This window comes from Heterodontus francisci, chromosome 34 (genome assembly GCF_036365525.1).
Source record: "Heterodontus francisci isolate sHetFra1 chromosome 34, sHetFra1.hap1, whole genome shotgun sequence".
NCBI classification, from domain to species: domain Eukaryota; kingdom Metazoa; phylum Chordata; class Chondrichthyes; order Heterodontiformes; family Heterodontidae; genus Heterodontus; species Heterodontus francisci.
This window is the reverse complement of record NC_090404.1, coordinates 11,500,005-11,527,565: the sequence shown is the minus strand read 5'-3', so window position 1 is coordinate 11,527,565 and position 27,561 is coordinate 11,500,005. Positions and strand designations below refer to the sequence as shown.

The following is a 27,561-nucleotide window of genomic DNA, read 5'->3' as shown; positions in this document are numbered from 1 at the left end:
TACACTCCATGAATACAGGCTCATAAGTAACAAGAGCAAAAGGAAAAAGACTACATAACTACAAAACTAATTACAGAACTTAATTCTTCAGCTTACAGAACCAAAGTAATACATAGGGCAGTTCTATCATTCAAAAGGAAATTCTTGCTTCTTTTTAAGGCATTACTGTGCAAATAACAAGTGAATACTTTATGAAAAGAACTAATTTAAAAACACAGAACTCAAGGCTGAAGACCCTGACAGTTGTTTTAATGCATCAAGTGTAGACGATAAGTTTTAATGGTTAGGGAGTGTGTCCGGACACAGCTCCAGACACTGGACCAGTCAACCTTGACTGCCTTCACAGCAATAACTCTGATTAAACCACAAACTGTAGTTTTACATGTAGGCCTCAGCTGTGTGGTATGTTTCACCTGTCAGATAAGAATTCAGCTACATCTTCACAGATGAAGATGCAGTCACATGGGAACAGTGTCTGACATTGATTACAATTAAGAAGAATATAATATATGGGTAATCGACTACTGGAGTATTACAAATAACTGGACTACAAGCTAATTATTAAATATGATTTTTACTACAAGCTGAATGGGACTGACCTCTCGGCTCCACTCAGACCTGTCCAGTCAAAGCCAAAGAATCTCGAGCAATGGCTTCTCTTCTCACACTGTTACCTTTGGAGTTTCCCAAGGATCTATCGATGGTCCCTTCTATCCCTCATCTATCTGCTGCCCCCTTGGTGCCATCATCCAAAGACATGACATCAGGTTCCACATGTACGCTGATGCAAAGGAAACCCGACCCCAGTCCGAATACCGGAGCCCGACACGTGTCGTCAGATCCCGTTGGGTCGCTGCGAGGTTGGGTTGGGTAGCAGGCCTTTACATCAGTACGTGGGTAAAGGCCCGCTACCCAACCCGACCCTGACGGGTTGAACTTCCGGCATTCGGCCTCGGTCGGGTTTCCTTTGCAGACCTTTACGCTGAAGACACCCATCTCGACCTCACCACCACTTCTCTTGACCCCTCCAGTGCTTCTGTGTTATCAGCCTGCTTGTCTATTCTAATGCTCTTCTGACTGACCTCCACCCTGCTTAAACCTGAGTTCATACAAACTCTGCTGCCTTTCATCCCAACCAAAGTCCCACTCATCCATCACTACTGTGCTCACTGACCTACAATGGCTCCAGGTCCACCAATGCCTTCAGTTTAAAATTCTCATCTCGGGTTCAAATCCCTTCAAGGCCTCACCCCTCCCGATATCTGTAACCTCCTCCAGGCGTACAACCCTCAGAGAACTCTGCATTCCTCCAACTCTAGCCTCTTACACATCCCTCACTCTCTCTGTCCCATTGGCTGTGCCTTCAGTCATTGGACCTAAGCTCTGGAATTCCCACCCTATATCTCTCTGACAGTCCACATCTCTCCTCCTTTAAGACCCTCCTAAAAACCTACGTCTCTGACCAAGCTTTTAGTCAGCTCTCCTGATCTACCCTTCTTTAGCTCAGTGTCAATTTTTGTCTGACTTGTTAGTTTAAGCTTCTGAGATGCACCTTGGGACACTTTCCTACCTTAAAGGTGCAATGTAGATGACAGTTGTTTTTAAAATCACATTACAACAGAGGGGGGAAGCTGGTATAAAAATAATATCTGGGTACACGGAGTTAGGTTGCAGATCAGCCATGACCTCATTGAATGGCAGAACAGGCTCGAGGGGCTAAATTAATCAAGGGAACTCCTGTTCCAATGTCCTGAATAAACTTGGACTCACACACAGCTGATGAATGGAAAGTTATTGGAGAACTGGGGAGAAGGCAGTGCAACAGGAAACCAGCACCAGAGTTAGAGAGTGGGTGAAGTCTGAGGAGAAAGTACATTGGAACTGGAGTAGGCCATTCAACCCATCGAGCCTGCTGCAGCATTCAATGAAATCCTGGCTGATCAATTAGTCTCCTCTCCCTTGAAGAAATCAAGATTTATTTGATAAACATCCACAATATTAAACTTGAACACAGTTATAGGGGGTTATCATCAGCAGAAACAACCCCAACTGTCAAAATGAACAGGTTCAGTCCTGGAAGTGATTAGCAGCAGCAATAACAGTAGAATTCAACCCCTACAGTCACTTATGAACTTGCTGGTGTCTCAGCAGGTGGGTTGATTGACTGAATCCCTTCCCACACACAGAGCAGGTGAACGGCCTCTCCCCAGTGTGAATGCACTGGTGTCTCAGCAGGTGGGTTGATTGACTGAATCCCTTCCCACACACAGAGCAGGTGAACGGCCTCTCCCCAGTGTGAATGCACTGGTGTCTCAGCAGGTTGGATGACTGAGTGAATCCCTTCCCACACACTGAGCAGGTGAATGGGCTCTCCCTGGTGTGAACCCGATGATGTATCAAAAGGTGGGCCGATTGCTTAAATCCCTTCCCACATTTGGAGCAGGTGAATGGCCTCTCCTCGATATGAACGCGGTGGTGTGTCAAAAGGTGGGATGATTGCTTAAATCTCTTCCCACATCTGGAGCAGATGAACGGCTTCTCTCTCGTATGAACTCGCTGGTGTATCAGCAGGGTGGACGACTGATTAAATCCCTTGCCACAAACTGAGCAAGTGAACGGCCTCTCCTCAGTGTGAATGCGCTGGTGTCTCACAAGATAGGATGATTTGGTGAATCCCTTCTCACACACGGAGCAGGTGAACGGCCTCTCCCCAGTGTGATTGCGCTGATGAGTTTCCAGTTCGGACGGGAAACTGAATCCCTTCCCACATTCCCCACATTTCCACAGTTTCTCCGTGGTGCAAGTGCCTTTGTGTCTCTGCAGGTTGGCTGATCAGTTGAAGCCTCAGCCACACACACAAAACGTGTACAGTTTCTCCCCGCTGTGAATGGTTTGATGTTTTTTTCAGTCTGTGTAACTGGTTAAAGCTCTTTCCACAGTCAGTGGACTGGAACACTCTCACTTTAACTCGGATGTGTCTCAGCTTTTCCCACAGACAAATTTTCTCCTTCAAAGGCCAAAGATATTCAGGCCCTGATGAATCAAGTGATTCTGTCACATCTTGATGTGATGTTTGATTTGAGTTTCCTGTTCGCAAATCCTCCCCTTGCAATATCCTGAAAAAGGAGTTTACAAAACTCATCACTGTCAGTACAAGATACAAATTCAGAACAGACAATTCTAGTTTCGATGGAACATTCTTTCCTCTTGTTCCCCTAAAGCTGTAAATGCCCATTCCCCCACATACTCTCCCTCCTCCCTGTGCTGAAATCCAAACCCATCTGCACCATCTCTTTCCTCCACTGTCAGTTTTCTCCCTCCCTCTACTCTGGCTGGGTTCAGTTCTCCATTTCACTTTTCTCCACAGATGCTGCCAGACCTGCTGAGTATTTCCAGCATTTCTTGTTTTTATTTCAGATTGCCAGTATTTTGATTTTATTTACCTGGAGGTTATTTGGGACTTGCGGCCTACACCAGGTGTTTCTGAAGCCTCCCCTGCACCCCGCCGACTCTCACCCGCTGCAAAAGCGTCTCCAGCACTCGCACAGCTCGGATCAGTGACACTGCGCATGCTCCAGATACAGTCCAGCACAGCGCCTGCGCACTGTTCTCCTGCAGCGTGCATAGGGCACATTCAACTTCGTGGGAGATGCTGGGTAACAGCCCCGCCATTCAAACTATTGGAATAGAGAATAATATTTTTGTCATAAAATTGAGATGAAATTAACAAACTACTCTTACAGAAACCCAAGTGTATGGGCCCACTCGATAGTTGGGTCCTACATGTGATTAATAACAGCTTTGAATATACTTGCTTGAGAGAGAGTGCAAATGTAGGTTCACTAGACTGATTCTATGATTGTCCTATCAGGAGAAATTGAGTAGACTAGACCCCTATTCACTCGAGTTTAGAAGAATTCGAGGTGATCTCATTGAAACATTGAACAGGCTTGACAGTGCAGATGCTGGAAAGATGTTCCCCCTGGCTGGGGAGTCTAGAACTAAGAGTCACAGTCTCAGACTAAGACTTCAGGCATTTAGGACTGAGGTGAGGAGAAAATCTTTTCATTCAGGATTGAAATTCTCTACCTCAGAGGACTGTGGATGCTCCGTGCCTGAGTACATTAAAGACAGCGAGGGATAGGGTTTTGGATACGAGGGGAATCAAAGAATCTGGGGAAAGTGTGGGAGGCCGGTTGTTGGGTAAATCAGCCACAATCTTATTGAATGAAAGAACAGACGCTTTCTCTCTCACTGTTTCTCTATTTAAAGTTTTTAAATACATAAAAACATGCCTCACACAGCAATCTGATTGCATTTTTCAAAATGCTTCGACAGAAATATTTGAGAACACATTCCAATGAAGAAAACATCTTGAGATAGAGAGAAAGGGTCAGTGATTATGGATGTGGCAAGGGGGTGGGGGGTGTGGAGGTGGAGGAGAATGAGAAAGAGGGGCAGAGATGCAGCCCAGATAGAAATTTAAGACAGAATTAGGGAGAGACAGGGAGATACACACATAGGGTGTAGGTGACAGTTTTAATCTTTTACGCCTGTGGTTTATAAGTGTAATTTGTATTTGGATGTTGCTGATATATTGTTTGTAACAGAGAGGGACCCTGGGCTTTTGCTATTTTGTTTGAAAATATTCCTGCCTTGTCTTTTCATCAATTCCCAGCAAAAAACAGATTTATTTGGCTCTGATCATATTGCTGTTTGTGGGTTCTTGCTGTGCACAAATGGCCTTTAGCATTTTGGACTTTGCAAAAATGACCACGTTTCAAAAGTTAATTAATTTTCTAATCATCAGCAGTGTTTTCACAAGATTTGTTATAATTCCTGAATAATACTTATGTTTTAGGCAGTGTGATGAATTTTGATGTTAAAATGCAACGTGCAGGAGCCATTTTAACTCATTTTACTTAGCTTCTGATTGTGGATTTTTCTCTGTCTCACTCTCTCTCAATGACAGAAACGGGAAAGAGAGAAAGGAGAGAGTGAGGGAAACAGTGGGAGAGACAGCAATACAGAGGGACAAGGGGATGAAGAGATATAAGATCTGGGGCGTCTCCAGTGTGTCATCACTGCCCAGTTCCCGCCTGTGAAGTAAATCCCCTCAGTCACACCCTTTCAGAAGATCTGATTTATGCAAATAAAGCCTGGGACAGTGATTTTAAAAGGGCCGCTGAAGGAATCAGCAGCTTTTTCCCCACTGTAACATCGAATGTACAAAACACCAATCCTGGACTGAGTGGGTACAGGAGCAGTGAACAGGAGAGGGATGGGGGATCAGCCGTGTTTGTGTTTTATAATGTGGCATAAACAGATGGTGAGACACAGAGAAATTGAGGGAGAGAAACAGATTGAAATAACAGGTTAAACACAGAGGGAGAGAGACAGGCTCTGAGGTTCTCCACTGTTTAGTGACTGCTCAGCCCCCAGCCTGTGTAGGGAAGCCCCCACTTCTCACAACCTTTCCAAAAGTCTGATTTGCAACGATAAATCCTGGCAAATGATAAGGAATTAGCACCTTTAATGGCAGTTTTAAAGAGAGTTTATCAGCTTCTGGACAGACTGGGGCCTGGTCATGTCACTGTCCTCCTGTTGATTAGCTGAAAAATGCAGCAAATATTCTCAACAATGGCCTTGTAGAGATAAGTTCACAGATCATCAAAAAGCAGCTCCCTGGAATGTCTCTGCTCAAAGCAGATATGGTACCTGGATTAACATGACAATGGACAAGATCTCAGCAACTAATAGCCCCTCTCACATTTTAAATCTGTTCCCTCTTTACAGCGGGGGACGTGTAAATGGTGTTGCTGAGATTGTCCATGTTAGTGAGTGACAGAGAGAAAAGGAGTCCTGGGATCTTGCTGTGTCTTTTAAAAGTCTTTGCTTTGTTCTCATCAAAGTTCCATTTCTGTCTCTCCAGGAGATCTTAGAAGCTGCAACATGTCGATGCAGAGAGCAAGAGGAATCCTTGAATAAGAGCTTCCTCCAGAGGGGAAGCATAATAAAGATATCTGTTTCTCTGTGTCACTTATTCTTACCTACATGAAAGGTTTTAGGGGGTTTGAGATATTTTTAGAACAAGGGGGAACCGCTGCTCCAGAGCACCCAATGTAACCTGTATATTTCACCCTCTCCATCTCTTGTAACTTTATCTCTGCACCTCCCTGGCTGTTCGTATCTCAGCCTCTCCACATCTTTGTATCTCTCGACATCCTTTATAATTCTGCCTCTCTACATTTCTACAAGTTCTTAATCTCTTCTCTCTCTCTCCCTCCATCTCTTCCAGCCCTTCCATCTCTCTTGTCAATATCTCGGTATCTCTGCTCTCAGTTCCTATCACCGGTTCCTCCCTCCCCCTCTGTTTATTTCTCTCTCACTCAGTTCTGTCCTTCTCCCTGGATATCTAGTTACTGTGTCTCACTGACTCTCACTGGGGGAGATTTGGACTCAGTGCTGTGTTGTTGTACCAGTGATAATGAACCGGGATCCTGCTTTCCAGCTCTCCCGAGTTTTACTCGCGTTGATGTAAAAACAGCAGAGAGATGTGAAATGGGAGACCGGTTCACAACCACCCGGACTGCACTATTACACCAAGACACAGGAGGAGGGTAATTATACCGTGGGGAGAGCGGGGTCTGTTGACAAAGGAGGATAACAAGACTGGTGGGAAATTGCCGGGGAGGGAATGGATGAATTGTGAGGATTGCCATAAAAACCCAACCCCGAGGGAGGCATCAATATGGTTCAAAGACACACACATAGAAAATAGGAGCAGGAGTCGGCCATTCGGCCCTTCGAGCCTGCTCCGGCATTCATTACCATCATGGCTGAGTAACCTGTTCCCGCTTTCTCCCTTTGATCCCTTTAGACCCAAGAGCTATATCTACACACACTCACAAAGTCCCACAATATGGGGCTGGACGCATGGGAAACCCCTCGGGCTGTATACACCAAATATGGGTTTGCTGTAAAATGTACGTGGCACGTAAAATGGAATGCAAGGGTTGTGAGGCAACTCACTCCTGTATTGAATAAAACTGATTTTCTTTGCTCGGCGCTGTTTTAAACTGCATTGTAATTTTTTAAAAACATTTTTATGACTAAAGTATATTTTTGGGAATAAAAAGTCCCATAACACGGTTCAGAGACACACACTCAAACAGTCCCACAAAATATTTAAAGTAGCTGTTGAGTGAGATAGAGTTTAAAACCAGAGACCTTCACTAACCTGACTGCATCTGTCCATTCCAGGAGCAGTGGCTCAGACCAGTCCTGATATATCATGAGGCCTATCACTCAAACCACGCTCCACCCAGCCCAGAGTGAGTCTGTGTCTCAGAACATGTCCCTCAGGTTTGGGAGAGTCCAAACTGAATCTGTCTGTATCGGGGGCGGGGGAATAGACCCTCTGTCATATGACAGTCTCCTGAATGAAGCCTCTTTGCCTGGGGAGCCGGGTCTAACGGTAGCTACCCGGAGATGATCCTTCAACCCATTTGAGTGCAAAAGGAAATGCACTGAGGATGCTGGAAATCTGAAATGAAAACAGAAAATGCTGGAAATCCTCAGCAGAACTGGCAGCAAATCTAGAGGGAGAAACAAAGTTAACGTTTTGGGTGAGTGACCTTTCTTCAGAATTGGAAAAAGGTTAGAGATGTAACAGGTTTTAAAGCGAGTCCAGAGGTGGGGAGAAAGGAGAGCGGGGAAGGTCTGATACAGGATGGAAATATGGCCAGGAGAGCTTATATGTCAAGGGAGAAATTTAAGGAGGAAAGGAGGGTAGTGGACTTAGAGGAGAGAGAGAGAGAGAAAGAAGCGTTAAAATGGCTGAAGTTATCGAGCAGAAGTTCAGTGCAGAGGTTGACTGAGGATCCTTATCACACTCTGTCCTCACACACACACACACCTTTATCAATCTCCCTCCTGTTGGATTCTCTCTGTATCACACTCTGTCCTCTCTGTCTGTCGCTGCCTCTCTCTCACACACATATATAGACACACAAACCTTAAACAATCTCTGTCCTGTTGGATTCTCTCTGTATCACACTCTGTCCTCTCTGTCTCTGCCTCTCTCTCACACACAAACCTTAAACAATCTCCGTCCTGTTGGTTCTCTCTGTATCAACGCGGTGGGAACAGGTCATGCCACTTATATTGTATCTATCGCCTTAGCTTCTAAGATATTTTTTTTTTGGAGCAATTTGACATTGTTGAATGTGCTTTGTTTTGTACTAAATACAAATATGTAATGGACACAACCGTTTTGGTGTTGTCGCCTTCTGAATGTCTTACAAAAGAAACTCGTAAACAATAGTTCTAACCATTGAAGGAAAAATTGCTGGGAGAAAAGTCTGATTTATTCCACCAGATGGCAGTAAAACCCCCAGGAATCATCCCGCAGCGTCTGAATGGAAAATCTGATCTCTGCCAGGATCATACAGGTCACACACTACCTGAAACTTTAATTCACTGACACTGCTTTGGAGTGTCTTGTACCACTTGATCGTGTTAGTCCCTGTGGTGCAATTGGCTAGCATGTTCGGCTGTTAATCTTTCACTGATTTTTCACTCTTCACCATTCGTTGCCACACAGTTCTTTCTGGGTGATCAGTGTGTGCTTTGAAATATTACCAGCTCTGCTCCTATCCAATCAGTTCGCACCAAAATAGTTTCATGAATACTAATTTCAAAAAAAGTGTGGAAAACAAATGCAAATTGATTCTATGAATGCACAGATTGGGGCTGGTATTAGGGAAAGCAATTCTGAACATGGTGGGCCAATTTAATGATGTTTTACCGACATCAAGTAACTTCATCTCCATTGATATTAACTCAGAGTCCCTGGCTGAGCTGTGCCTGATCTGAGAATGTTTGACAGGACAGTGTAGAGGGAGCTTTACTCTGTATCTAACCCACTGTTTTTTGTTGTTCCCTGGAGAGTTTAATGTCAGTGAGTCTTCAGAAAGATAGGGATCCTGCCAAAGACTAGCCTTTCTTCCGTCCTGGTCCACAGCATCTGCACAAAGACAGCAGCTAGCAATCATGGAGCAATGGGGACTCAGTGAGGACTTAATACAATTAACATAAGTAAATCATCAGGAACAAGGAAATTAATGGAACTAAAGAGTGAGAAATCCCCAGGACCTGGCGGTTTCCATCCGAGGGTGTTGAAGGAAGTAGGGGAGCACATTATAGATGCCCTAACTATAGTCTTTCAGAGTTCCCTAGATGTTATTTATATGGACTTCCAGAAGGCATTTGATAAAGTCCCACATAAGAGACTGTTAACTAAGGTAGAAGCCCATGGAGTTGACATTATTGACATGGTTAGGAAGTTGGTTGAATGGTAGGTGAAAGAGAGTGGGGATAATGGGTAAATACTCCGATTGGCAGGATGTGACTAGTGGTGTCCCGCAGGGATCTGTGTTGGGGTCTCAATTATTCACATTATTCATTAACGACTTGGATGATGGCATAGTAAGTCATAAATCCAAATTTGCTGATGATACAAAGTTAGGCAGCATTGTAGACAGTCTAGATGATTGCATAAAATTGCAAAGAGATATTGACAGACTAGGTGAATGGGCAAAACTGTGGCAGATGGATTTCAATGCGGGCAAGTGTGAGGTTATCTATTTTGGACCAAAAAAGGATAGAGCAGTGTACTTTCTAAATGGGAAGAGGTTAAATACAGTGGATGTTCAAAGAGACTTGGGGGGGGGGGGGGGGGTGGTGGTTCAGGTTCATAGATCTTTAAAATGCCACGAGCAAGTGCAGAAAATAATCAAAAAGGCTATTGGAATGCTAGCCTTTATATCTAGAGGATTGGAATATAAAGACACAGAGGTTATGCTGCAGCTGTACAAAACCCTGGTTAGATCCCACTTGGAGTACTGTGAGCAGTTCTGGGCACCACACCCGAGGAAGGATATATTGACCTTGGTGGGAGTGCAACGTAGGTTTACAAAAATGATACTTGGACTACAGGGGTTAAGTTACGAGGAGAGATTACACAAATTAGGCCTGTTTTCGCTAAAATTTAGACGGTTAAGGGGTGATCTGATTGAAATCTTCAAGATATTAACAGGAAAAGACAGGCTAGATAAAGATAAACTATTTCCACTGGTTGGAGGTTCTAAAACTAGGGGGCATAGTCTAAAAATTAGGACCAGACCGTTCAGGAGAGATGTTAGGAAGCACTTCTTCACGCAAAGGGTGGTAGAGGTTTGGAACTCTCTCCCACAAACAGCAGTTGAAGCTAGAACAGTTGTTAATTTTAAATCTGAGATAGATTTTTGTTAAGCAAAGATATTAAAGGATATGGGCCAAAGGCAGGTATATGGAGTTAGGCCGCGGATCAGCCATGATCTCATTGAATGGTGGGACAGGCTCGAGGGGCTGAATGGCCTACTCCTGTTCCTATCTTCCTATGTTCCTCCTATGACTGGGCTCCGTTGTATCTACCTAGAGTGTTTGATGCGATAGCATAGAGGAAGCTTTACTCTGTATTTAACCCGTGCTGTACCTGTCACAGAATCACAGAATAATACAGTGCCGAAGAGGCCCTTCGGCCCATCGGGTCTGCACAGATGCATTAAAGACACCTGACCTGTCCACCTAATCCCATTTGCCAGCATTTGGCCCATAGCCTTGAATGTTATGACGTGCCAAGTGCTCATCCAGGTACTTTTTGAAGGATGTGAGGCAACCCGCCTCTACCACCCTCCCAGGCAGTGCATTCCAGACCATCACCACCCTCTGGGTAAAAAGGTTCTTCCTCAAATTCCACTTAAACCTCTTGCCCCTCACCCTAAACTTGTGTCCTCTCGTAACTGACCCTTCAGCTAAGGGGAACAGCTGCTCCCTATCCACCCTGTCCATGCCCCTCATAATCTTGTACACCTCGATCAGGTCACCCCTCAGTCTTCTCTGCTCCAGCGAAAACAACCCAAGCCTATCCAACCTCTCTTCATAGCTTAAATATTCCATCCCAGGCACCATCCTGGTGAATCACCTCTGCACCCGCTCCAGTGCAATCACATCCTTCCTATAATTTGGTGACCACAATTGCACACAGTCCTCCAGCTGTGGCCTTACCAAAGTTCTATACAACTCCAACATGACCTCCCTGCTTTTGTAATCTATGCCTCGATTGATAAAGGCAAGTGTCCCATATGCCTTCTTCACCAACCTGTTTACTTGCCCTTCTGCCTTCAGAGATCTATGGACAAACACGCCCAGGTCCCTTTGTTCCTCGGAACTTCCCAGTATCAGGCCATTCATTGAATACTTCCGTGTCACATTACTCCTTCCAAAGTGTATCACCTCACACTTTTCAGCGTTAAATTCCATCTGCCACTTTTCTGCCAATTTGACCATCCCGTCTATATCTTCCTGTAACCCAAGACACTCAACCTCACTGTTAACCACTCGGCCAATCTTTGTGTCATCCGCGAACTTACTGATCCTACCCCCCCACATAATCATCTATGTTGTTTATATAAATGACAAACAATGGGGGACCCAGCACAGATCCCTGTAGTACGCCACTGGACACTGGCTTCCAGTCACTAAAACAGCCGTCTGTCATCACTCTCTGTCTTGTACAGCTAAGCCAATTTTGAATCCACCTTATCAAGTTACCCTGTATCCCATGTGCATTTGCTTTCTTGATAAATCTCCCATGTGGGACCTAGTCAAAGGCTTTGCTGAAATCCATGTAAACTACATCAACTGCACCACCCTCATCTACACATCTGGTCACCTGCTCAAAAAAGGCAATCAAATTTGTTAGGCATGACCTCACTCTGACAAAGCCATGTTGACTATTCCTAATCAAATTTTGCCTCTCCAAGTGGAGATAGATTCTCTCCTTCAGAATTTTCTCCAATAGTTTCCCTACCACTGACATGAGACTCATTGGTCTATAGTTCCCTGCCTTATCTCTACAACTGTCCTGGGAGTGTTTGATGGACCAGTGTAGAGGGATCTGTATCTAACTCTTTTTTTTTAATCTAACCCTGTGTTGTACCTGTTCTGTACCCATGCTCCCTTTCCAGGGACACCCTGCCGCGAATGTAACTTCGGAAGAGGAGCAGGCAATCAGGGCAGACGGACCCCCTGATGGCCTGCTTTCTGGACCAATCGATCCTCGGGGAGGACGTGGCAGAAAAGATCTGCTGGCACTCATTTCCTGGAATGATGAGTGTTTCCTGCAGAAAGCTCACCGCATACCTCCCTTCCCTGAGGACTGAGAGATTGTGAAATCTGCAGAGAGACCTCCTGCTGCCATTGATGTTGAGGCTGACTATGGATAGCTTCATGTCAAAAGTACTTTGATCCCATTACCAACACCTTACTGTGAGGAGGGAAGTGGAAGTGTGCACCCTTACCCAAATCTTTGAGGACAGCACGGACGGATCAGATGATCAGCGCCAGATCCGACCACCAGTCGAGGGCCAGCTGAACTTTATTGCAGCAACGTCAGCAGGCAGCAAGTAAGTTCTGGAGTTCCGCAATGGGGATGAGAGGAGACTCGATATAGGGCACGAAGTAGTGCACTGCCTCACTGGCGATGGCTTCAACATCATATCCATGCCCCATACTGAGTCCCATCCTCCTCTGGGTAGTCACCGCTAGCGGCCGACACACCCATACATGCTTGAGGCTGACCTCTTGGCCACACCAGCTGGTTCCACCTCCGTCGCGATCTCAGGACCGATGGAAGGGGAGTCTTCCCAGGGCTCCTCTGGGGAAACTGGGCTTATGGATGCCAGTAGTTTAGGACTCCTCCCCCCACCCCAGTCCCCCGGCTTGTGAGCGGCCCAGGGGAGATGGTTGCTTCCGACTCCAGAAATCCAGCCGTAGCTGGGACCGAAGCTGGAGAGAGGAGGCCATCTCCCACCCTGCCAGCACCCACAAGCTCAGCAGGCAGGGCATTATTTACATTAGTGACTGTCATGGGAGTTCACTCGCACCTGCAGTCACCAGACGAGATTCAAGTCTTTTTCCATCGGTTTATTCAAACATATGCAAGGGAGTTGCACATATCCACTGATCCCATATGGCTCCCCGATCAATTACATTCCATGATTATTATACAGTTCAGATAGATCCAATTATTAGCATACACCAATCACAGGTTGACATGAAATTGACATTGTTTAATTAAAGCTCACTTGTACACAGTGATTATATTACCCTATTACAATGAAGACACGTCCACAGTGGTTACACAGCCTTTAACCAAAGCTCAAAAGTACATGTCAACAGACCACGTTAACCTCAAGCAATTAACACATTACATTCTGTATTAAAAATTCACATCGCCTTTGTTCCTGTGACCATGAACAGACAGCACCATGTGTTTTATCAGAAATCTTTACCTTGCACACATCTTCCCTTGTGTTCTGGCAGCTGCATCTGTATTTGTGTAACTCCAGCCTGGTTAATCATGAAGCTAGCTAATCTTAACCCTTTGCTTGCCCTCTTCAGTGACATTAGTGACGGGTTCGGGTACATCCGGGGTACGACCAGACTTTAGCTGGAACGGCTGACTCTTAAGGACCTTACCCTCCCCTCCAACCAGGCACAAGACCTAGCGGCAGATGCATATTTGCCTCCTGGGGTGGGGGGGGGGGGGGGGGGGGGGGAGGTACCTCACAATAGGCAGGACTGCACTACCCTCCCCAGGAATACCAAACTTATGGGGGCATCTTCCCTCCCCGTATCCTGAGAGCTCCTGCCCAGGATGAAAATAGCAACATGTTGTCGAAGTTTTTCATCTTGCAGTCATCAGAACAATCCACAAGAATATCAATGTAAGAGAAAGCAGCACTTTATACTGTATGAGAAGAGAGTGCTAATTGGCCAGCAAGTGAACTCTGGTTGGTAGAGGCATTGCCATGGAGAATGCAACAGTTTACGGTGACTGACAGTTAACTGCCAATCTTTGTTTGAAATTTAAACCAGACAGCTTGACTCTTATTGGTCAAGACATTGCCCTGAGGAATGAACCAGCGAATGGCTGTCACTTATTTTGTTTAACTGAAACAGGTGCAATGTGTGTCCATGTTCTTTCTGTCTGCAAAGAACAGGGCCAAGTGTATTAATATATGTAGCTTCCAGTACGCACAAATGTGCCACACTGCGAGTCCTATGGACAATCTTAAATTAGTTGCCAGCATAATTCTTAGCACACTGAGAATTATTTAGCAAATGTTGTTCAATCGCGGAATCACATCTAATGTTAGACACTGTGTTATGAGTGTTGCAAGCACGTACTGGTTGGGTACGGCCCGTACCTTGCCCGTTGTGAACAAAGGAAGGAACATGTTGTTTGATAAGATCTGCCAGTCTTTGGGACGTATAGCTAATGTACCTAGCATCACACTGGCATTGAAATTCATATATCACATTACTCATTTGTGTGATAGGCAGGATGTCCTTTTGGCTTGACAGCAGCATCCTGTTAGTGGCAAGCACCACACATGTTGCTACTGCATAGTCGCAGCATGAAACAGCTAGCTTTGCCTGTTGCTCAAATTTTTGGGCTACATTACCCTTCCAGGATAATTTGAGGTAGACTGGGCACTTTTCAGGGCCGAAAATGATGACCTTAGGCCGTTCATAAGTTTGTGCGATATACAGCGAGAAATGATTTGATCAGGGTAGCCATTGTCACACAGGATGCCTTTGATTCACCCTATTGCAGCATCAAGCTGCTAAGGGTTTCTCTACCACAGTCTACCATAACCCTACCTTCACTGGTCAATACACGCGTTGGGATTCTTACAATTCCACGTGCTATAAGATTGGCCTTATCGGCAACCTTGTAAATAGGGCCCGAGCCCTTTGCTCAACATGTCTCTTCTGCTATTCGTAACGGGTAAGGTACAGGCTGTACACAACCAGCCTGTGCTTGCAAAACTCAAAACACAGTGTCCAACATTAGATGTGATTCCGTGATTAGACAATGATGCACTCCAAACCCGCACCATGGAGAATCTGTGGTAATGTGGGGACTGTGGGAAGGGATTCAGTTACCCGCCCAAACTGGAAACTAATTGGATCAGTCACACCGGGGAGAGGCTGGTCACCTGTGCCGTCTGCTGGAAGGGATTCACTGTTATCCCACCTTCTGACACATCAACTTACTGATAAGAGGCCTTTTAAATGTTCTGATTGTGAGAACAGATTTAAAAGCAGAAAGGATCTGCTGACACACCAGCAAATTCACATCTACGAGAGGCCATTCAACTACTGTGTGTGTGAGAATAAATACAATCAGTTATCCCACCTTCTGACACATCAACTTGTTCACTCTGCTAAGAGGCCCTTTAAAATTTATGACTGTGAGAAGCCCTTTAAAAAAAAAATCTGCTGAATCACCAACGCACTTACTCTGAGGAAAGACCGTTCACCAGCTCCATGAGTGTGAAAAGATTTACTCAGTCATCCACCCTGCTGACAGACCAAGGAGTTCACACTGGGGAGAGAACGTAAGAACTATGAGGCGTAGGCCATTCGGCCCCTCAAGCCTGCTCCACCATTCAAAGAGATGGCTGATCTGATTGTGACCTCAACTCCATTTTCCTCCCTGCCTCCCCCCCCCCCCCCAACCACTTTACCCCTTGACTCCCTTGTAGATCAAAAATCTATCTAATTCAGTCTTGAATATATTCAATGACCCAGCCTCTACTCCGGGGTAGAGAATTCCAAAGATTAATAAACCTCTGAGAGAAGAAATTCCTCCTCATTTCTGTCTTAAATGGGAGACCTCTTATTCTGAAACATTGCTACCTCGTTCTAGATTTCCCCCATGACAGAAACATCTTCTCAGCATCTACCCTGTGAAGCCCCCTCAGAATCCTAAATGTTTCAATACGATCACCTCTCATTCTTCTAAACTCCAATGAGTACAGGCCCAACCTGTTCAACCTTTCCTCATAAGGCAACCCCTTCATCTCCGGGATCAGCCTCATGAACATTCTCTGAACTTCCTCCAATGCAAGTATATCCTCCTTTAAATAAGGAGACCAAAACTGTACAGAGTCCTCTAGGTGTACAGTTGTAGCAAGACTTCCCTACATTTATACTCCATCCCCCTTGCAATAAAAGGCAACACTTCATTTGTCTTGCTGTTTACTTGATAATTACTTGATGTACCTGCAAGCTGACTTTTTGTGATTCATGTATGAGGACACCCAGATCCCTCTATACTGCAGAATTCTGCAGTCTCTCTCCATTTAAATATATTTGGCTTTTCTATTCCTCCTATCAAAGAGGACATCACATTTTCTCACATTATACTCCATCTGCCAAATCTTTGCCAGCGCTAGATAGATTCTTAATAAGCAAGGGGGTGAAAGGTTAATGGGGGTAGGTGGGAATGTGGAGTTGAGGTTACAAACAGATCAGCCATGAGCTTGTTGAATGGCGGAGCGGACTTGAGGGGCCAAGTGGCCTACTGCTCCTAATTTGTATGTACATATGTTCATGTTCCTACCTATATTACAAGGACACATTCCTTGGTTCCCAGCAGTTACTTTTCTTCAGTAATTATCTCATTGTCCTCAAACAACCCTGCCTACTGTCAATTCTGTTATTTCTTATAGTTTCACAATTATCAGTATAAATATTACACATTATAATCTGATCTATTGCACACTCTGGTTTAAGATTATATTGTTTTCCATAACAGACAAACATAGTCCTTTCCCCTGATCTGATTAGAGTTTCCAATGAGCTGATTCTGTGGAATGGAATGGCTTATCAGTGTTGCCATGGTGACCTGTCTGCAATGAGGCACCTGTTTGAGTAGCTAACGCAGACTAAACTTTTCTATCCCAGAATATCATTATATCAATCATTTGATACCAATTTATTTAAACATGTTATGCTAATTAGGGCGGCACAGTGGCGCAGTGGTTAGCACTGCAGCCTCACAGCTCCAGGGACCCGGGTTCCATTCTGCCTGTGTGGAGTTTGCAAGTTCTCCCTGTGTCTGCGTGGGTTTTCTCCGGGTGCTCCGGTTTCCTCCCACAAGCCAAAAGACTTGCAGGTTGATAGGTAAATTGGCCATTATAAATTGTCACTAGTATAGGTAGGTGGTAGGGAAATATAGGGACAGGTTTGGTAGGAATATGGGATTAGTGTAGGATTAGTATAAATGGGTGGTTGATGGTCGGCACAGACTCGGTGGGCCGAAGGGCCTGTTTCAGTGCTGTATCTCTAATCTAATCTAACTCTAATCCCTACAAGGGGTTCAGAGACACTAACATTTAAAAGTGGGAGGACAAGTTGATAAAGTGGTTAAAAAGCACAATGAGATCCTGGGTTTTATAATTGGAGGTGTAGAATACAAAAAGACACAGAGGTCACATAAACTTGTACAAATCATTAGCTAGGCTGCAGTTAGAATATTGGGTCAAGTTTTGGGATCTTACAGCAGGAAGGATGTCACGCCCATGGAGAGGCTGCAAAAAGAGATTCACTGAGATGATACCAAGGAAGAGAGGCTTTAGTTATCAGGAGAGATTAGAGAAACTGGGGCTCTTTTCATTAGAACAAAGGGTCATTGGAGATCTGAGGGAGGGGTCCAAATCTTCATCAGGTAAATAAGGAAAAACTATTTCCACTGGTTAGTGAGTCAGTAACTAAAGTGCATCAAATTCAAATAATCACCAAAAGATTCAGACCCTGGGATGAAATATCGAGCAGACTGTACAAAAATACTGTCCCTCCAGATCTGTGTCCGCGGGAAAAACTGATGGGTTTCTTTGGGTTAAATGTTATTTTCATTGAGGTGATGGATGTCAGTGCCGGGGAGTGGGACAGTCCCATCAGTGAGTGTCTGCTTGAAACATGCTCCAGTCAGATACAGCACGGGTTAGGTACAGAGAAAAGCTCCCTCTACACTTCGTTGGCTGTAACCTGTTTTGTAATGTACTGATGTATTTTTGTGGTGCCTTTTGTGACAAGTTTTTAACAGAGGAGAAAAGGCCCAAAATTGGAACAGTAGACAGCAGGATTTCAATTAGTCTCCTCTTATCCTGGAAAGAAACAAATACTCGACAAACTGTGTTGAAAACATAGCTGAATTATTTGACATTGATCCAGAATATTAAATTCCAGCCCAGTTATTGGGGTTATTAACATCAGCAGAAACAAACCCTAACTGTCAGAATGAACATAGTTGCTGGATGTGATTAACAGCAGAATCCAATCCCTGCAGTCACTTGTGAATTCGCTGGTGTCTCAGCAGGTTGGATGAATTATTGAATCTGTTCCCACACACAGAGCAGGTGAACGGTCTCTCTCCAGTGTGAATTCGCTGGTGTTGCATCAAGTAGTTTCTGCTTTTAAAGCTCTTCTCACAGTCAGAACATTTAAAAGGTCTGTTACTGGAGTGAACTAGCTGGTGTGAGAGCAGGTGGGATAACTGAGTGGATCCCTTCCCACACACAGAGCAGGTGAACGGTCTCTCCCCAGTGTGAGTGCGCTGGTGTTTCAGCAGATCATTTCTGCTTTTAAAGCTCTTTTCACAGTCAGAACATTTAAAAGGTCTGTCACTGGAGTGAACTTGCTGGTGTGTCAGCAGAGCAGATGACTGAGTGAATCCCTTTCCGCACACGGAACAGATGAATGGCCTCTCCCCAGTGTGAACCCGCTGGTGTGTCAGAAGATTTCCCGATTGAGTGAATCGTTTTCCACACGTGGAGCAAGTGAATGGCCTCTCCCCAGTGTGAAGACATTGGTGTGCCAGCAGAGAAGATAACTGAGTGAATCCCTTCCCACACGCGCAGGAGGTGAACGGCCTCTCCCCAGTGTGACTGTGTCGATGCGTTTCCAGCTGGGATGGGTAATTGAATCTCTTCCCGCAGTCCCTGCATTTCCACGGTTTCTCCGTGGTGCGGGCGTCCTTGTGCCTCTCCAGGTTGCACGCTCACTTGAAGCCTTGTCCGCACACAGAACAGGTGTACAGCCTCTCCCTGTTGTGAATGGCGTGAAGTTTGTTCAGTCAGCGCACTGGAACACTCTCACTCGGGTGTGCGTACCTCGGTGCTTTACCAGTCACACTGATTTCTGAAATCTTTTCCTGCACACAGCAACAGACAAATATTTGACATTCAGGTCTTGATGTAGCAAGCGACTGTCAGATCTTGATGTGATTGGTTTGAATTTCCTGTCTGCAAATCTTCCGCTTCCAATACTCTGTAAAAGGAGTTTACAAAAGCCATCACTGTCAGTCCAGGATAGAAATTCACAACATTCTCTCCTCCTGCTTCCTGGCCCAGGATGGCCGCGCATGCGTCCTGCTGCACATTGCCTCCTATAAAGATGCCATCTGTTAACCCAGGCCTCTCACTGAGAGAGGCCCTGCAGCTGCCACCCCACTTGGTGCAACATGGGGCCAGTAGCTTCTTATTCAGGCTTTGAGACCTTTTTGTAAATCAGATAATGTTCTCTGATTTATATTGGGGCCTGGAGATATACTCGGTGTGAAGCCTGCGTTGCCCCAGAGTTTATTAACCTGCTCCCTCCAGCCTCCTCCTTCCTGGTCCATTCCATTTCCTCCACCTTTGCTCTCACCCTTCCCTGTCTCTCAGACGCAAGATCGGGTTCCTCTTGTCCTCCTCTTCCACCCCACCAGCCTCCACATTTAACACATCATCCTCCATCATTTCCCCACCTCCAGTGATGCCACCACCAAACACATCTTCCCATCCCGTTTCAGCATTCTGGTAGGACCGTTCCCTCCGCGACACTCTGCTCCAAACCTCTATCACATCCAGCACCCATTTCCCTTCCTATGTGAGCACAGGAGATGTAACACCTGCCCTTTTAAAAAGGATTGATGAGGGTAGTGCAGTTGATGTGGTCTATGTGGATTTTAGCAAGGCTTTTGACAAGGTCCCACACGGCAGACTGGTTAAAAAAATAAAATCCCATGTGATCCAGGGCAATGTAGCAAGGCGGATACAAAATTGGCTCAGTGGCAGGAAACAAAGGGTAATTGTTAATGGGTGTTTTAGCGACTGGAAAGCTGTTTCCAGTGGTGTTCCGCAGGGCTCAGTACTGTGTCCCCTGCTTTTTGTGGCATATATTAACGATTTGGACTTAAATGTAGGGGGCATGATCAAGAAGTTTGCAGACAACACAAAGATTGGCTGTGTTGTAGATAGCGAGGAGGATAGCTGTAGGCTGCAGAAATATCTCAATGGACTGGTCAGATGGGCAGAAAAGTGGCAAATGGAATTCAACCCAGAGAAGTATGAGGTGATGCAATTGGAGAGGTCAAACAAGGCAAATGAATACATGATTAATGGGAGAATACTAAGAGGTGTAGAGGAAGTGAGGGACCTTGGAGTGAATGTCCACAGATCCCCGAAGGTAGCAGGACAGGTCGATAAGGTGGTTAAGAAGGCAAGGAATCCTTTCCTTTATTAGCCAAGGTATAGAATGCAAGAGCAGGGAGGTTATGACAGAACTGTACAACTCATTAGCTAGGCCACAACTTGAGTACTGTGTGTAGTTCTGGTCACCTCTTTACAGAAAGGATGTAATTGCACAAGAGAGGGCATAGAGGAGATTTGCAAAGATGTTGCCGGGACTGGAAAAATGCAGCGAAAAGGAAAGATTGGATAGGCTGGGGTTGTTCTCCTTGGAATAGAGAAGACTGAGGTGTGATTTGATTGAAATGTACAAAATTGTGAGGGGGGCCTGTATGGAGTGCATGTGAATTGCCAGTTTACCTTAGCAGAAAGGTCAGCGACTAGGGGACATAGATTTAAAGTGATTGGTAGAAAGATTAGAGGGGGGATCAGGAAAAAAAGTTTTCACCCAGAGGGTGGTGATAGTCTGGAACTCAGTGCCTGTAAGAGTAGTAGAGGCAGAAACCCTCAACTCATTTAAAAGGTGCCTGGATGTGCACCTCAAATGCCGTAACCTGCAGAGCTATGGACCAAATGCTGGGAAATGGGATTTGGCTGCGTGGCTCGTTTTTCGGCCGGTGAAGACACGATGGGCCAAGTAGCCTCTTTCTGTGCCATAGGCTATGATTCTAACTCCTCTATTCTCACTGGCCAAGGCCCCAAACTCTCCCTCAAGGTGAAACAGCAATTTACTTGTACTACTTTCAATTTTGTATACTACGTATTGCTAAAAATAGAGACACGTTGTCAAAGCTTTTCGTCTTGCACTCATCAGGACAATCCGCAAGAATAACAACGTGAGGGGAAGCAACAACTCTACACTGTGAGAAGAGAGAGCTGATTGATGGCAAGTGAACTTTGATTGGTAGAAACGTTGCCATGGAGAATGCACCAGTTTACAGTGACTGACAGTTAACCGCCAAGCTTTGTTTGAAATTTAAACCAGGCAGCTTGACTCTGATTGGTCAAGGTATTGCCCTGAGGAATGAACCAGCAAATAGCTGTCACTTATTTTGTTCAGCTGAAACAGGCGCAATGTGTATACGTGTTCTTTCTGTCTGCAAAGAACAGAGCCCTGCATATTAATATATGTAGCTTCCAGTACGCGCAAATGTGCCACACTGCAAGCTCTACTGACAATCTTAAACTGGTTGTCAGCATAATTCTTAGCACACTGAGGATTATTTAGCAAATGTTGTTCAGTCGCGGAATCACATCTAATGTTGGACACTGCGTTTTGAGTTTTGCAAGCACGGACTGGTTGGGTACGGCCCATACCTTGCCTGTTGCAAACAGCAGAAGCGGCATGTTGTTTAATACGATCTGCCAGTCTTTGGGACGTACGGCCTATATACATAGCATCACACTGGCACTGAAATTCATACATCACGTTACTCAGTTGTGTGAAAGGCAGGGCATCTCTTTGGCTTGACAGCAGCATCCTGTTACTGGCGAACACCACATGTGTTGCTACTGCATAGTAACAGCATGAAACAGCTAGCTTTACCTGTTGCTCAAATTTTTGGGATGTGTTACCCTTCCAGGGTAATTTGAGGTAGACCGGACACTTTTCAGGGCCGAATTGACGGCCTTAGGCCCGTTCTTAAGTTTGCGTGATATACAGCCAGAAATGATGTGATCAGGGTAGTCACTGCCACGCAGGATGTCTTTGGCTGCCGCCTCCCACTCGAGCCCCAGGCGCTCTCCGCGGCCTTGCTCCTGGCCGTTCACCTGCTGCTGCTCAGCTCGATGGTCCAATTGTGCCGGCGCGCGCCGTTACCAAGCACCGCCCCCGCAGCCATGGCAACGCCGGCGACCGTTAACCGTTCCCCGCTCAAACCTCTCGATGCGAAAAAGAAAACCTCCGCGCGCCTCTGACAACCGCCACTCGCGCAATTCGCGCACGCGCACCGGCTGCGGTTGGGGCCGAAACGTCTGACGTCCCCAGGGATTTGCAAACACCGGCCGCATTGTCGCCATCTTTGTTCGGGGCACGTCTGCTGCAACGCCATTCAGCCAGGCGAAAGGAAGCTCCATTGCCCCACAGAAAGATGGACGCCACGTCTTGTCAGACGTTTGACAATGTTTCTTATTTTGCAAAAAAAAAGTTTTTATCCTTGCCCAGTTGGTGTGGACCTCGTTTGTAGTTCTTCTTGGGGAAATATTATGCAGGTATATTTGAAATTTAATGTTGATTTACTTGTACCCTTTTGCCAACCCTTACAAAGATGGTCGAAATCTGAAAGTTGCATTGCTTTTCCTGATATATATTCATGACCTCGTCCTTGGTGTACAGGGCACAATTGCGAGGTTGTAGATGAGACAAAACTTGGAAGCATTGTGAATTGTGAGGAGGATAGTACAGAACTTCAAAAGGACATACACAGAAGCAGGCACACCTGGGTGCATATGTGCATAAGTCATTGAAGGTAGCAGGACAGGTTGAGAGAGTAGTTAATAAAGCATACAGTATCCTGGGCTTTATTAGTAGGGCATAGAGTACAAGAGCAAGGAAGTTATGTTCAATTTATAAAACACACTAGTTTGGCCTCAGCTGGAGCATTGCCTCCAGTTCCAGGCGCCGCATTTAATACTTATATGGCTACTCCAGTTCAGTTTCTGGTCAATGGTAACCCCCAGGATGTTGATAGTGGGGGATTCGGCGATCATAATGTTATTGAATGTCAATGGGAGATGCTTAGATTCTCTCTCGTTGGAGATGGTCATTGCCTTTTTTTTCATTCATTCATGGGATGTGGGCATCACTGGCCAGGCCAGCATTTATTGCCCATCCCTAATTGCCCTTGAGAAGGTGGTGGTGAGCTGCCTTCTTGAACCGCTGCAGTCCATGTGGGGTAGGTACACCCACAGTGCTGTTCGGAAGGGAGTTCCAGGATTTTGACCCAGTAACAGTGAAGGATTGGCAATATAGCTCCAAGTCAGGATGGTGTGTGACTTGGAGGGGAACTTGCAGGTGGTGGTGTTCCCATGCATTTGCTGCCCTTGTCCTTCTAGTTGGTAGAGGTCGCGGGTTTGGAAGGTGCTGTCTAAGGAGTCTTGGTGCATTGCTGCAGTGCATCTTGTAGGTGGTACACACTGCTCCAACTGTGCTTTGGTGGTGGGGGGAGTGAATGTTTGTAGATAGGGTGCCAATCAAGCAGGCTGCTTTGTCCTGGATGGTGTTGAGCTTCTTGAGTGTTGTTGGAGCTGCACCCATCCAGGCAAGTGGACAGTATTCCATTACACTCCTGACTTGTGCGTTGTAGATCGTGGACAGGCTTTGGGGAGTCAGGAGGTGAGTTACTCACCGCAGGATTCCTAGCTCCTGACCTGCTCTTGTAGCCACGGTATTTATATGGCTACTCCAGTTCAGTTTCTGGTCAATGGTAGCCCCTAGGATGTTGATATTGGGGGATTCAGCAATTGTAATGCCATTGAATGTCAAGGGGAGATGGTTAGATTCTCTCTTGTTGGAGATGGACATTGCCTGGCACTTGTGTGGCGCAAATGTTACTTGCCACTTATCAGCCCAAGCCTGGATATTGTCCAGGTCTTGCTGCTTTTCTACATGGACTGCTTCAGTATCTGAGGAGTCACGAATGGTGCTGAACATTGCACAATCATCAGCGAACATCCCCATTTCTGACCTTGTGATTGAAGGAAGGTCATTGATGAAGCAGCTGAAGTTGGTTGGGCCTAGGACACTACCCTGAGGAACTCCTGCAGTGATGTCCTGGAGCTGAGATGATTGACCTCCAACAACCACAACCATCTTCCTTTGAGCTAGGTATGACTCCAACCAGCGGAGAGTTTTCCCCATGATTCCCATTGACTTCAGTTTTGCTAGGGCTCCTTGATGCCATACTCGGTCAAATGCTGCTTTGATGACAAGGGCAGTCACTCTCACCTCACCTCTTGAGTTCAGCTCTTTTGTCCATGTTTGAATCAGGGCTGTAATGAGGTTTGGAGCTGTGTGGCCCTGGCGGAACTCCAACTGAGCGTCACTGAGCAGGTTATTGCGAAGCAAGTGCCGCTTGATAGCACTGTCAATGACATCTTCCATCACTTTACTGAGGAATGAAAGTAGACTGATGGGGTGGAAATTGGCCTGCTTTTTGTGTGCAGGTCATACCTGGACAATTTTCCACATTGCTGGCTAGATCCCAGTGTTGTAACTGTACTGGAACAGCTAGGCTAGGGGTGCAGCTCGTTCTGGAGCACAGGTCTTCAGTACTATTGCCGGAATATTGTCAGGGCTCATGGCTTTTGCAGTATCCAGTGCCTTCAGTCCTTTCTTGATATCAGGTGGAGTGAATCAAATTGGCTGAAAACTGGCATCTGTGATGCTGGGCACTTCAGGAGGAGGCCAAGATGGATCATCCACTTGGTACTTCTGGCTGAAGATTGTTTCAAATGCTTCAGCCATATCTTTTGCACTGATGTTCTGGTCTCCCCCATCATTGAGGATGGGGATATTTGTGGAACTACCTCCTTCTGCTAATTGTTCATTGTCCACAACCATTCACGACTGGATGTGGCAGGAATGCAGAGCTTAGATCGAATCGTTGGTTGTGGGATTGCTTAGCTCTGTCTATCGCATGCTTCTTATGCAGTTTGGCATGCAAGTAGTCCTGGGTTGTAGCTTCACCAGGTTGACACCTCATTCTGAGGTATGCCTGGTGCTGCTCCTGGCATGCCCTCCTGCACTCTTCATTGAACCAGGATTGATCCCCCGGCTTGTTGGTTATGGTAGAGTGGGGGATATGCCGGGCTATGAGGTTACAGATTGTGGTTGAGTACAATTCTGCTGCTGTTGATGGTCCACAGCGCCTCATGGATGCCCAGTTTTGCACTGCTAGATCTGTTCGAAATTTAAGTTCCTGAGTGAGCCACGATGGGTCTTTCTTGGTGAGTTTTTGTTTTTGAATGGAATGTACTTTGGTTGAACCCTCTGAATTGTTTCTTTAAGTGTTTCCCACTGTTCATTTACCACCATACCTTCCAGTCTATTTACCCAATTAATCTTAGCCAGTTCTCCCCTCATAGCTTCGTAATTGAATTTGTTTAGGTTTAAGATTCTTGTCTGTGATTGAAATGTGTCACTTTCAAACTTAACATGAAATCCCAGTTTCTCCGTCTCCGACGCATCTGCTCTGATGATGCTACCTTCCATGACGGTGCTTCTGATATGACCTCCTTTTTCCTCAACCGAGGATTTCCCCCCACTGTGGTTGACAGGGCCCTCAACCGTGTCCGACCCATTCCCCGCACCTCTACCCTCACCCCTTCCCCTCCCTCCCAGAACCGTGACAGGGTTCCCCTTGTCCTCACTTTTCATCCCACCAGCCTCCATATCCAAAGGATCATCCTCCGCCATTTTCGCCACCTCCAGCGTGATGCCACTACCAGTCGCATCTTCCCCTCCCTTCCCCTGTCAGCATTCCGAAGGGATCGTTCCCTCCGCGACACCCTGGTCCACTCCTCCATTACCCCCACCACCTCGTCCCCGTCCCAGGGCACCTTCCCTTGCAATCGCAGGAGGTGTAATACCTGCCCATTTACCTCCTCTCTCCTCACTATCCCAGGCCCCAAACACTCCTTTCAGGTGAAGCAGCGATTTACTTGTACTTCTTTCAATGTAGTATACTGTATTCGCTGCTCACAGTGTGGTCTCCTCTACATTGGGGAGACCAAGCGCAGACTGGGTGACCGCTTTGCGGAACATCTCCGCTCAGTCCTCAAGCAGGACCCTGAGCTTCCGGTTGCTTGCCATTTCAACACTCCCCCCTGCTCTCATGCTCACATCTCTGTCCTGGGATTGCTGCAGTGTTCCAGTGAACATCAACGCAAGCTCGAGGAACAGCATCTCATCTACCGATTAGGCACACTACAGACTGCCGGACTGAACATTGAGTTCAATAATTTCAGAGCATGACAGCCCCCCACTTTACTTTCATTTTTAGTCATTTTTAGTTATTTTTTCTTCCTTTTTTTTGCATTCCTTTTTACATTTTTTACAATCTTTTTTTGCATTTATTTCATTTCATCTTAGTTTGTTCAGTTTGCTTACCCACTGTTTTTTTCAGGTTGTTTTTCTTCAGGTTTGCACTTGCTGATGTTCTATATTCAGTATATTCACACCTAATCTGTACTAATGCTTTGTCTTTCAAAACACCATTAACATATTGTTTGCCTTTGCTCCGTGACCTTTTGGTCAGCTATGTGGCCTGGTCCAATCTGCACCTTCTCCTTTGTTATCTCTTGCCCAACCCCCACCTCACTTGTTTATAATCTGTGACTTTTCTAATATTTGTCAGTTCCGAAGAAGGGTCACTGACCCGAAACGTTAACTCTGCTTCTCTTTCCACAGATGCTGCCAGACCTGCTGAGTGAATCCAGCATTTCTTGTTTTTGTTTCAGATTTCCAGCATCCGCAGTATTTTGCTTTTATTGAAATGCAATGATGTGATGATCACTATTTCACAGTGGATCTTTTACTGTGACATTGCTTATTAACCCTGCTTCATTACACAATACAAGGTCTAAGGTAGCTTTATTCCTAGTCGGTTCTACAACGTATTGCTCCAAGAAACGGTTACAAAAGCATTCTACAAATTCATCTTCTCGACCAATTTGATTGTCGCAGTTTTTATGCAGATTAAAGTTCCCTACAATTAATACATTACCTTTTTTACATGCTCCAATAATTTCCTGTTTAATGTTCTGTCCAATAATATAACTACTGTTAGGGGGGCCTGTAAACTACTCCCACCAGTGTTTTCTGACTCCTGCTATTCCTAATTTCCACCCAAACTGATTCTACTTCATGATATTCTGAAGCCATATCCCTTCTTATTAATGTCCTTTTGCCATCCTTTACTATCAGGGCTACCCCTCCTCATTTGCCATTCTGTCTGTCTTTCCGAAATATTGTGTAACCTGGAAAATTCATTTCCCAACCTTGATTTCCTTGTAACCATGTCTCGGTAATGGCAATTAGATCTTGATCATTTACCTCTCTTCGTGCCACTAGTTCATCTATCATCTTACAGATGCTTCATGCATTCAGATAAAGGAACTTTAGTTTCATTTTTTTACCTCTATACCCTGCAAT

The 27,561-nt window shown here is 45.6% G+C and overlaps 1 protein-coding gene across 1 annotated transcript in view; it reads right to left on the bottom strand.

Annotated features, from left to right (window-relative positions):
• LOC137348631 (zinc finger protein 585A-like) overlaps positions 1–22,484 on the bottom strand; it is a 33,576-nt gene extending 11,092 nt beyond the window's left edge. The window contains exons 1-8 of the mRNA XM_068013904.1: positions 22,228–22,484; positions 19,227–19,455; positions 19,057–19,111; positions 18,266–18,957; positions 12,685–12,917; positions 2,963–3,116; positions 2,306–2,817; positions 817–1,036 (exon numbers count right to left, since the gene is read on the bottom strand). Coding sequence (XP_067870005.1) covers positions 817–1,036; positions 2,306–2,817; positions 2,963–3,116; positions 12,685–12,917; positions 18,266–18,957; positions 19,057–19,111; positions 19,227–19,455; positions 22,228–22,484 — 2,352 coding nt within the window. The remainder of the gene's footprint in view (positions 1–816; positions 1,037–2,305; positions 2,818–2,962; positions 3,117–12,684; positions 12,918–18,265; positions 18,958–19,056; positions 19,112–19,226; positions 19,456–22,227) is intronic.
• Positions 22,485–27,561: the final 5,077 nt, after the last annotated feature.